Below are 12418 nucleotides of genomic sequence, written 5' to 3' on the forward strand. Positions count from 1 at the left end.
TCCATTGAACATCTGGGAAGTCATTCTGCAAGTCTAGACAGTTAACAGCCTAATACCAGCCAAAACACTTACAGCTTCTGATTTCCTCACACTGTGCTGCATATTGTAGGGCTTGCTTGTGTAGCACTGTTGCAGGAGAGCTTTCTCATCAAGAGCTGTAAGATCATCCTTGTGCCCAACTTCAAGCTGTGTACCCTATAGAAAAACACATTATTTTCAGAAATCAAATTTAATTATTAAAAACAAAACATTTTCCTCAACAATTTATTAAAAAGTGTCATTTGAGAAAGTCTTTCTCCTTCTTCATGCTAATTAGAAAAAGCAAAGAAATTTTAAGCCCAGATTTCTATGAAAATTGAACTCATAAATCTTGCTCTCAAGTCTTGCCTTAAAGCTTTTGAACCCTTACAACTTTCAACCATATTAAAAAAATAAATAAAAAAATAAAAACATCAGAAGTACCATGGTCCAAAGTATCAATGCTTTCTTAAAAACCATCAGCAAGTCATAGAAGGTAGACTGTTAGTACCTCTCTGAAGGAAAGAGCTCATTCTTTCTCTGTTGAATTCAAGAACGGACAAGAGAAAGTAGCAGATTTGCAATCGCATGCAAAGTTCACCATCACAGAAGTGCCATTTCTTGACCAGCAAAGAAGTTAAATAAAGGCTGGATAAGGAACAGCTGAAGTATATTGCTGAACTGGGTCTAAGAGACTTGTAAATCAGTCTGAATATATTACAGAAATATTTCCCACATGGAGGATATGAAGCAAGGAGACTGTATGAACAAAGGAGACTGCATTTACAGAAGTTCGGAAGGAGGAAACACAGGACACAAATCAGTAATGTAAGCTTCATTACCTATTCTGCTTTAGGAGCAGCTTCTTTTCAGAGAAGTTATTGCAAGTTCCACAAATCAGATGATAAATATCTTGAAATCTATTGAAATTTATTATTTAATCAGATAGCAATAATGTCTAGCAGAGTAGTCGTTGTTAGATATATTAAAATCTGTCATAAAAACTGACACGCACAGCTTCTAGCACTTAGCATGCATCTTTCTGGAACCCAAAAGCACTAGGAATGAGACAGTTCTGCTTCTTCTCTCTCAGTTTATGCTTGTGTGGTGGTTTTACCCTGCTAGCACAACCGCTCTCTCACTCACCCTCCCCAAATGAAAAGGGAGAGAAAATACGATGGATAGGGCTCAAGGGTTGAGAAGAGGACAGGAGGATCACTCAACAATTATCGTCATGGACAAAACAGACTCAGAGTAGGGAGATTAATGTAATTTATTGCCTATCAATAACAGACTAGAGCAGTGAGAAACCAAAAGCAAACTAAAAACACTTTCCCCCCATCCACCCTCTTCCACCTCCTCCCCCCTAGTGCTGCAGGGGAAAGGGGAATGGGGGCTGTGGTCAGTCCCTAACTCTTCGTCTCCGCCGCTCTTTCTCGGTCACTCTCTGCTCCTGCTCCACGTGGGGTCTCTCCCACGGGATGCCATCCTTCCCGAACTGAGCCTGCAGGGGCTGCCCACAGGCAGCAGCTCTTCAAGAACTGCTCCCACATGGCTCCGTACCACGGGGTCCATCCATCCCCCAGGAGCAAACTGCTCCAGCACGGGTCCCCCACGGGCAGCAGCTCCCCCCAGACCCCCTGCTCCTGCGTGGGCTCCTCTCCACAGGCTGCAGCTCCGGCCCGGGGCCTGCTCCTGCGGGGGCTTTCCATGGGCCGCAGCCTCCTCCAGGCCACATCCACCTGCTCCACCGGGGGCTCCTCCACGGGCTGCAGCGTGGAGATCTGCTCCGTGTGGGACCCCTGGGCTGCAGGGGGACAGCCTGCTCCACCAGGGGCCTCTCCACAGGCCGCAGGGGAACTGCTGCTGCCTGCCTGAAGCACCTCCTGCCCTCCTGCTGCACTGACCTTGGGGCCTGCAGGGCTGCTTCTCACTCCTCTCTCCCAGCTGCTGTAGTGCAGCAGTTTTTTTCCCTTCCTTAACTCTGCTCTCCCAGAGGCCCAACCAGCATTGCTCACTGGCTTGGCTCTGGCCAGCAGCAGGTCCCTTTTGCAGCTGGCTGGAGCTGGCTCTGATCTGACATGGGGCAGCTGCTGGGCTCTGCTCGCAGAGGCCACTCCTGTAGCTCCCTGCTACCAAGCCCGTGCCATGTAAATCCAATACAGTTTGCCAGCTATTTCTTCAGTTTCAGACTAACTTGGCTACTCCTGTAAATACCCTTTTGATGGGCTTGCAGTACAACATATAAAGGATTTACATCTTGGAATCTCAGCTTAAGGAAGCTCAGCACCTGCATATTTAGCCTTTCATTAAGATTCTTAAGTGGTCATCCACCCTCGACACAACGTAGCATTTGACCAGTCCTCACAGATGTCGCTCATTTTTGTTTCCTGTTCCTAGCTAGGAGCCTTTTCTCGTGGACCTCTTTATACCTGAAATAACATATTTTGCTCCATGCAGACACTTTTTTCTACTGTCTCTTCCAGAACAGGTCAGTTATTCCCATCTTTGTTTTCACATTTTTCCTCCACTGATCTTCCCTTGTTTGCACCTTAGTCTTAATTTAAAAACAAACAAACAAAGAAACTGGAAGAATCAATATAGCTTGCAGTCCAACTTTGCAGACTAGCTGTACTGGATCTTAAGAAAGGCCAAAGCAAAAAGTACAGATATCATCTTCCATTATTTTAAAAATTCTTTCGATTTTCAGTGTTAGTAGCTCTCAAAGGTACAGACCGCATATTTCACCCCTTCTTTTCTAAATCCTAGGTAGAATCATAATTTAATATAATATTAAAAAAGAAATAAAAAGATGGAACACATCTCAGTATTTGGAAATAACATAAATAACATTTTACCAAGTTCTTTTTACTCTCATCCTCTTCAGCAGAAAACTTATTCCTGTCAATTATGCTAATCTTGACACTTAGGATAGATGTACACTATAAGGGCAAATGATACATCTCTCATCAGAAAACAAAAGCGCACTTTTGATTCTCAGAGCACCAGTTTCTCGTTCTAGAGGAACTGAAGCAAACTTTATTTTATATCCTACTCAACGTTAAATGTTGAAACCATACAGGGAAATGTCTTTACAATAAATACATGGAAGAAATCATTTACACGCACATTCAAATCACTCTTTACATGCACATTCAAATCACTCTATACACTGTAATGAATTACCCCCTCAAATTTACTACTTAAAAATGCAATTTTTACTTTGCCAGCTACCTTTATTGAAGTTTCTGGACACTGTTGGTGGCCTTTTTTTCTTTTCTGCAATTCTCTCAGAATACTGCTTATATTCTTCCTTCACATCTGCTTCATACTGACGATACTTCAATTTATATTTGTCTGTTGGGGATGGCAGATCTTCCGGTATTATCTTCTGCTCTAAAACAGAATGCTAGAGCAAAGAACAATCGATATAAATGCCTCTGGTTGATACATTGAAAGAGAACACCATTTTTGTAATTCCCATATACTAAAACTTATGAAACTACTTGACACTATGCTTCACATTAAGGAAAAAAATACAAATATGACTGCACATTCAGGCTTCATTTTCATGGAGTTCTTCACATTCTGACTTTTTTTTTTTTTGTAATCTAAGTAGTAAACAGCCAAGTAACTTTACACAAAGTCAAGACTCTGTGGTGCTGTCCTACAAGACAATGTTACAGATGACTAAAACAGGAATTCTGACATTTGATTTTGGATGGCTGAAAATGGGCTAATGAGTGTTTTTTTCCAATCACAGTTTCTAATAAACTTGGATGGCAGATGAGTATTAGTCCCTACATGCCCTTCCCTACAACAACACCAGTCAGAAAGGCTGTGAAGCCAACTAAGTAGCTTCCTAACTTTATGTTCCTTTTAGTGCTCCATGCAGTGGAGGCTGATCAGTAGGAACAACAGCAATGTGAGAAGCCCAGGACTCCATTCTTCTTTCTCTCCTCCCTGAATAACACCTTCAATGTTTAAGTGATATCCCTTCAATGCTAACAAAAATAAGATGGCCTTATCTAGCAACTCTGCTTGGCACATCTCATCTTGAACCAGCAGTGAACAGTCCTGTTCTACAAAATCGTTGTTCAAAAAAAAAAAAAAAAAAAGATTTATGTTCTTGAAAGGGCAGCTTTCTCTTTCAAAAGAGGATCTACATCCCTTCACTGGTTAATTCCTGAGTGATAAGACAGTGTTCAAATTACTCCTCCAAAAGTGACCTATTTTGGGAAGATTTACTTACATAGTCTGTTATCGAGGAAGTCGGAATATATCTTGCTAAAGAAACGCTCAGTCAGGACCCAGAAGCAAGCAATGCAGAAATAAAGGCCACTCAGAGGAATATATTAAAATATTTCAGAACTGCTTGAAAATCTTCTCCCCAAAAGTAAAAGTCAAGCAAAAAAAAAAAAAAAGACAAGAGAGATGGCAAAAAGAGGGTAAATGAATAGAAGATGCATTACTGCAAATTCAGCACTACAGTATTTAAAACATAATGAAGGCAAAAAGGAAGTAGACGAGATAAAGGAAAGCAGAGAACAAAAGAAAGGCCTTGAAACAGCCAAAGCCTTAACAACCTTTTGTTAACACTCCTGCAGCTAGACAGATTTATATGTATGAACTTAATATTTAAAAAAAAAGTATAACAAGATGTGAAATTATAGGCATCCAGAGCTGAGAAGAGTATAGCAACTCAAATATGTACACACTGCACTTATAATGCCATTCAGAGGAAAATTAGCCATCTGCAGTTAAACATCTACAGTTGCATCTTAAGATGTGTATAAATACCTACATTGGGTATGTAGATATTCTGAGAACTACTGCACTACTAGTCTAGTACTCTCAGGTTGTACAATCCATACAGACAGCCTAAACTAATGAATGTGAGTTGGTATGTTCTCATTAGCTTGGAACTTTAAGAAACAATAAAATTGTTATGCTTCTGGTAGTATGGAGAAGTTTAAACAATACGAATGAACAGGTGAGAAGCCACAGCAAATTAATTATTTATGTTCAAATCACCTTTTCAGAAAACTACTTCTATTTGTCCTTGTGACGGGTATGTTTTGTACTTCTCTGTTTTTATTCACAATTTTACTAATTACCTTCCGTAACACTGGAAGAAGTGAAACAACCTGAAGGAGGGAAAGAAAAAAAACAAAAGAGGACACTGTGCCTTCCCTGGAGGAGATACCAAGACTGATCGGAGATACCAAGACTGATCAGGAAGGAGACTCTTAGGAGACTCTTCTACTGAGTACAAGGTGTGGAGGACAGGGAGGCACGGCCTTGAGCAGCACACATTCAGACCAGAGGCTAGAGCTCATACTGAGAAACCGCAAGGATCTGGTTGTTTGCATTCAGCAGGGGTAAGGAAACCTCTTTCCCCCAACCTCTGAGTATGCAGCAACTCAGAAAGTCTTTGACTTTACAGCATCCATGTGTAGATGCAAGATACAACGTGTAGGAATTAAGCTACCCATAAACTTCATTCTCCGCTATTCTACCTCATTGCTCTACATTTTCTCTATTTTAAAAAATAAATACATAAATTTTTATTTAAATACATTTTGTTTCAAGTTGAGAAAACATTTGCTCATATAGGGATACATATAAAAGGATAATCCTGTCACATTCACCTTAATAGCTCCAGCTGATTCGTAGTCCTGCCATGCCAGTCAATATATTATTTACTTCAAGGAGTACAGATTATATGTAATTGTATTAATAATTGTTTTCCCTCTGGCAACACTGCTGTTCTAGACAAACTCATCCAGTATTTCTTAGGTTTATGTATGGGTGTTTTTTTTTTGTCTGTTTGTTTATTCTGAAATAATGGATTTCTAAGCATTGTATTTTCCAATTCTTCCATCAATTAGTAACATTGATAAGTTAGGATATTTACTGCATCCTAACCAAATAAAAACGTACGGTAAAATGTTAAAAAGATTATGACTATGACAGAAAATTATGTTGGCAGTATCATCTAAAATTTTTAAACTAATTCAGGAATATCTGATCTCTCAAACATTTAGCAACTACTAACAGAAGACTACAGTTTTTAATACTACAACCTTTTCCCTCTAGTTAATTTTTGAAACATTTTCAAAATACTAACTGATGCAGAAATGACAGATTAAGAAGTCTCTTAAATAAGCTAGTTCCTCTTAAACAAAAGAAGTTAAAACAAACACTTTCAGACCATGTACCACAGTACTCTGCTATTCGGTTGCTAATTTTGTCAGTGTATATTTTTTCAGCTACTTTACCTCTGTTTTCTTCTGACAAGGCCTTCTAGAAATCTGTTTAAAAAAGCAATTAAATAGTAATTAGCAAAATCTCAGCTGTGTGAATAGACAAATAAAAAGTTGTCAAATTCATTTTTTCCAAACTTAATTCAGACATAAAAGTTCAAAGGGAAACTTTTCTTGCATTCAGGGAACAATTGTAATAACCGAGTAATTAAATTAATTCTTAAATCTATTATACTGGATATTGAATCCTGAACAGTGCTATCAATCTATAAATCAGAATATTAACATCTGGACTACTGGTTTCCCTTACAAAGTATCTAAGACTAGTGGTAATTAAGTTTCTTAGTCATCCAGGAAAAAAAATGTTGGTATTTGTTCAGGAAATTTTAACAATAAAAGTGTTTAGACCAATTAAACATAATTCCAAAGTTAAAATCACAGTTGTGTTTTAAGGACAAGAGACTAAACAAAACTCTTAAGAAATTGTTGCATTTAACTCCAAAGTTTCCTTTTCATCAAAAGTAACTATTCTGCCACAGAAATAATACTTATTCTTTGCAAACTTAGGTTGTTTTCCTCAATTGTATGCTTAATGACCACTATTGATCTTTATTATTTTTGTAAGTTACACTTTGCCTAGATAAACAAAAGTTCCACATTTTCTATCTCAAAACTATTGTTTCAGTTGTTTTCACAAATAATAAATAAAGTTAGTTATTAAAATATCTCTTCAAATTGAGTACAATGCAAAGAACAAATTCATCTACCAATGAAGAAGAGCAAAGACATTGGATTTTTGAAATATTCTAGAGGCTTCTCAGTAAAAAGTATTTTGCCAAAAATATTTTGAACCAGTAGCATTAGGAGATGAGAATTTAATAACAAAAAAAAAAAAAAAGAACTTGTATGATAATGCTAAGGTCACTTTTCTAAAATACTACTGAAAGGGCAAATTTTGAAAAGATTTGTAGTGACAGACCTACCTGTTGAGATGGAAGATGCTGTGCAGGCGGCATTTGTAATGATGTTCTCCAACCTGAAGATGAATCTAGAGGGCAAGTATGAGGATAACCCCTACTGTATGGTATGTAAGAGTTCCCATCCTAAAATTACAAAGGATAGCAACCATAATTGTTTTATATTCAGTCGTATTTTTATAAACTCCTGCAACACATGAATTCTAAAAACTATTTAAGACAAAACTGATTTATAATTACCTCTTCATCAGAATCTCCCAGCCTCCTTAGATCTAGGCATGGCACCCTGCAGGAAGTTAAAATGATTTTAAGAGCTGTATGTTCTCTTATTTTTCAATTACAGTAAAAGCAAGCTGCCTATTAGTTATTATATCATGTACATTATTATAGTTATTATATTATACATAAATATTAGCTCCTTCACAAACGTTTCCCTACTCTGAACAGTTTCATTACAACTGGAAACAGCCTATTCTGCAAATGCCTATTAGTGCCTCTTCAACAGCTCAGGAACTGGACACTGAGCTTTTCCTCTCTCCCAGCTGCGGAGTACACCAGCAGCTGCGAAAGGCCCTGCAAGGCCCTTCTTCACTCCCAGCCTCAGACAGTCCAGGAAGGCCATCCTGGCTCCTCTTCAATCCCCACCAGGAGCTGCTGCAACAAAATCATAAATCAAGGACTCCTTATCCCTGTCTTCCACAGCAGGTCTGTAGCAACATCCCTCTCTAATTAGTCACCAGAGAGCCAACAGTGAAGCAATAGCTCCTTGGGATGTAAACCTTTCAAATTATTTGGACGAGATTAATATAATGGAAGCCAGCTATGCAGTGGAAGTAAACTATACTTCAGTATTTCATTTTGCTTAAAGAAATGAAAACATCTCCAAATTATTAATGCATCTCTGTACCTTCTGTCCTCGCTTTAGGTATCCTCTGGAGCACCACAACTGCATTTATTTTTGCATTTTACTGCCAGTATTTCCAAAGAACCCTTTTATAACGAGATTGCTTCTTCAAATGAAAGAGCTCTTAATTCCCAGTCATTTTTCATTAGAGAATGACTGACAATATACAGAAATTGAAGTTCTTTGAGGAAAATACGAACAATCCAAGGTCATGGTGACACATGCTTGCAAAATAATGTAGAAAGATACACCGTCTTTAAGGCACTTCACTAACATAAATGCGTAATTGAGAACTTTAAATATAATTCATAGAGAACAAACCTAAGATGATAAATTTCAAGTAACAGTGATTTACATACCAATACACGCACATGCAGGGTGTTAATAAAGCAATTAAACAAGTCAGATGAAAACTAGAAGCAGACTTACTCTGGTGGGCGAGGACCACGAGAAGCCCGTGTATCTGGTCTCCACCCCTAAAAGGACACAGCATTATTACATGCTGACAAGGATCAGGATTAAAATACACAGCTCTCCCTTTCAGCTTCCCTTGGAGTATTTAGAAACAATGCCGTAAAGTATCTATCCTTGACTGAGATGCCACTCAGGAAAGTGCAAAACAAAAACTTTGCAATGAAAGTTGATTCTTACAGATCATGAGACAAAAAGACTTGATATTCATCAAGACAAAGATTTCTAGTCGTTAAGAATCCAGATACTGTCCATGCCAGCTATCAACAATACATTCAAAATTATCCTTTTTCCTAGGATTTTGATTGTATCACTGTTCACCAGGTCACGTGGTCCTAACTGGTTGGGATGTTTCTTAAGCAACCCCTCAGCCAGCCCATAAACCAAAACCACAGTACAGATGGTCAGCTGGCTCACACGGTGGTAGCTCAGACTCCGAAGTAGCACAGGTATTTGGTATAGCTCTATCTTCTCAGCTTTAGTGCAACAGCGCATGATGCTGCCTAGGCAGCGTCTATACTCACACTGCTAATTTTGCACGACTCTGTAGCACATGGATCTTCAAACTCAACTAGGCATGAACATGGGGAGAGGAAGACTCAAGTCAAAGCTTCATCTCCCTCGCTATTGCATTTCTGAAAACAGCCAACAGCAAATCCTTAGAGAAGACTGTATGACCTGTGACCGGAGCTAGCATATTATAACAATCCCCCCAGCTAGCCTTCCAGTCAGGAAAGAAACTGTGCTTTGTGCATGTCCTGCTAGCATCTTGGTTTTTAACTTTTTTTTTTTTATTATTATTAACAGCACAGAGATCTCAAGATGACAGTCTGAACTGCGCAGATAGCCTGTTTCCAGCTGTGGCCTAATACCTTTCATGATTTGAGAGCTGTCACAGTACTCTAACTGCTTTCTTCCCCACAAATAGCAGCATATTCCTGAATAGTAGCATATTCCTGAAAAAACAGGTTCAGAGCTGAGCAACACCACCCTCTTGTGCCTTCAGAAAAGGGTATTCAGAGAAAAGCGTCTCTCCAGGCAGGTCGCACATAATAAACACCACCACCTTGTGGTCAAATTTGTAAAAAGCTTTTTAAGAGATCAAGTGCAATTTACTTTTATTTCTTGGACTAAACTAACCAAAGTCTTGCTTTCTATGCATACACAGTGCACCAAGTCACGTGTATTTTTTCAATGCATTAAATCACAAGTGCACGTTTTTTCTTAACTATTTCAACTTCCTTAAGGAAAAGAACACACTATATTCTAGATTTTAATGTTAATCTTTTAGTCTTCATGTAATTCCTTTCCTGGAAGTCATCAAATCAGGAAGAAAGCAAACAAAATCATCCTGAAGACTGTCCATATTTACTAGGTGAAGGACATCGTTTCAGCCTCACTTTTATTTATGATTTACTTTTCCAAACCACCAAGAGTCACATGTAGTAGGAAGTCTGAATTTGGGAAACTGATGGGCATGAAAAACAAAAGGAAAGAATGGGTGAGGGATTAGCAAAAAATGGACATTTCTTTTACAACCTATGATAAATGACCAAGATCATCTGACATATATGGAAGCCAAATGGGTGCTTGCAGGCTAAGGGAGTATTAGAGAAGAAGTTTATTTTGCGGGCATAAAGAATTCAGTATCTGTGGGAAAAATCAATTGATATAAAAATATTAATATTTACCCTAGCTATAATAAAACCAGTGACTCTCATAGTTCAAGTTCATATTTGCACTAACCAGGCTTTCAAAAGTTAGTCTGAGTTTCTGCTACAGTAATCTTGTGGGTGTTGTCTACCTATCTTATCTCAAAATGTTGGCTATTACCTGAAAAAAAAAAAAAAATCCCTTTCATAATGAGCGCTGAGCACTGCGATTTATTTCACACCATGACAGTTTGAAATAATGCCTTGCGAAATCATGTTTTGGGGGTTGCTTTACTTTATTGCTTTCTTGGAAAACAAAAACGTAATCACACCTGTTGCTAGTTTCAGCAGGAATCTGAAAAAGCACAAAGTGTCTCTATTGAAAACCCTAGTTTGTTCTTGAGTTCCCTGCATCCTACCTATGTATGCAGATGATTAGTTATTTTAGGACGTGTGTTTCTTTTTGCAATCCTTTCCTTTATTTGAGAAACTGACATACTGAGCTGTCATACTAAACTATCGCTTTCTGACAAAAGTAATTTCTTTAAAAGTTTCCTTCTCTACAGCATGTCTTAAAAAGCTTTGAACTAGAAGCACACGACTTTAACTATGATTAAAGTTTTGTAAAAGATTCAAAGTAGGGATGGAAAACAACCACAAGCCTTCCATTAACATACTTGACTACGTTTTTTCCCCCTCGATGACAGCTCAGTCTGCCTTCGAGGGGATGCAGCAACTCCTTCCACTTTCAAATCCATGCAAATTCAATAGCAGCCTTCAGAATAAACTAGAAAACAGAACAGAGTATTAGAAATCCACACACTTTCTGTGGGAGTACTTCTGCAAACAAGAAATTGTTTTAGAAAGAATGCTTCCTTCACTGATAATTTGGGTATTTTCATCAGCAACCTCCCAAACGTTGCCAGGTTCCCTTTTTCCACTTCTTAAGTTCAGTTTTTCCTTACTAATGCTTTACCAGATTCTTTTTCCAATTTACCTCTCTGTCTCAAGCCTTACCCGCCTTTCCCACATGCTTCTTTTGGCACTCCCGTTGCAGCATTAGTGTTTGTTACCCCTCGGGAAGGTGAGGCCGTGTTACCGCCCTGGCCCAGGTGCCTGCAGGCAGGCCCCGCTGGCACCCAGCCGCCCCACGCCGACATTTTTTCCCGGTGCTCTCCCCAACAGGGCTGGTTTTTCCTTCCCCCCAGCCGGTTATGAACCCAAAGCCTGTCGTTTTTAAATCACCATTAACAAAGGCCGGCCCCGTTGCTACCCACTGCGGGGCTTTCAACTCCCCAGCACCCGTTACCAGGCAGGAAGCGGAGCCGAGGGGCAGGCCGGCCGGGCGCACGGCCCCTCGCCTCTCGCAGCCTGCCTCCTCCGGCCCACCTCCCGCACCCGCCCGGGCGGGGGGCGGCGGCGCTCCCGGCTCCGTGCCGGGGGTTCCCGCTGCGGGCAGGGAGCGGCCCGGCCCGCCCCGCGCCTGCGCCCCGTTCCCGGCCCCGGCCGGCGGCGGAGCTCGGTGCCGGGCCGCCCGCGGTTGTCCGCGCCTGGCTTCCAGGGGTGCTTCCGAAGTTAGGCAAAAGCTGTCGGTTATTGCAAAACTAGTAATACACTGACTACGGTAGAGATGTATTTCTGGAGGCTATTAATTTCAAACCTCCGGTCTGTTTTCAGAAGCAAAGACATGCTGCGGTTCTACACAAAAATGAACTATTCCTTCAGTTTCAGTGAGTGAAACACCAAGTGTTGGTCCCTTTCACTAAAGTGTACTTCCTCCACAGAAAGAAATCTTTATTTTCCTTTAAGAATTTAGAAAAAAAAATGGAAAAAGTTAAGGAATTATACTATCCTACTTAAAAGCTATGCACTTAAAAAACAAAACAAAACAAAAAAACATCATTCTACAGGCAAACCTACCTCTTCAGTAATTCCTGCTGTTGAAGGACGGCAGTTTCATAGGCACCTGTGCTAAGTGAACACAAAATGAATAGAAAATAACTAAGGTCTGGACAGAACTGACTGTAGCAAAGAGAAAAAAAAAAAAAAAAGGCTTTTCTAAACACTGACCTAAAAATGCCACTTAACGCAAAAAAATTTACACCCAAGCCCTACAGTTCTTGAATGATA

At 39.7% G+C, this 12418-nt stretch overlaps 1 protein-coding gene across 1 annotated transcript in view; it reads right to left on the bottom strand.

The window, feature by feature from the left end:
• CAPS2 (calcyphosine 2) overlaps positions 1-11761 on the bottom strand; it is a 33284-nt gene extending 21523 nt beyond the window's left edge. Inside the window, 9 exon segments of the mRNA XM_035544268.2 lie at positions 73-195; positions 3253-3291; positions 3293-3427; positions 6300-6332; positions 7268-7387; positions 7502-7547; positions 8595-8641; positions 10966-11075; positions 11534-11761. Coding sequence (XP_035400161.1) covers positions 73-195; positions 3253-3291; positions 3293-3427; positions 6300-6332; positions 7268-7387; positions 7502-7547; positions 8595-8641; positions 10966-11046 — 624 coding nt within the window. The 5' untranslated portion in view covers positions 11047-11075; positions 11534-11761.
• Between the last annotated feature and the right edge of the window lie 657 nt (positions 11762-12418).

The sequence above is a fragment of the Cygnus atratus genome, chromosome 1 (genome assembly GCF_013377495.2).
Source record: "Cygnus atratus isolate AKBS03 ecotype Queensland, Australia chromosome 1, CAtr_DNAZoo_HiC_assembly, whole genome shotgun sequence".
In the NCBI taxonomy this organism is placed as follows: domain Eukaryota; kingdom Metazoa; phylum Chordata; class Aves; order Anseriformes; family Anatidae; genus Cygnus; species Cygnus atratus.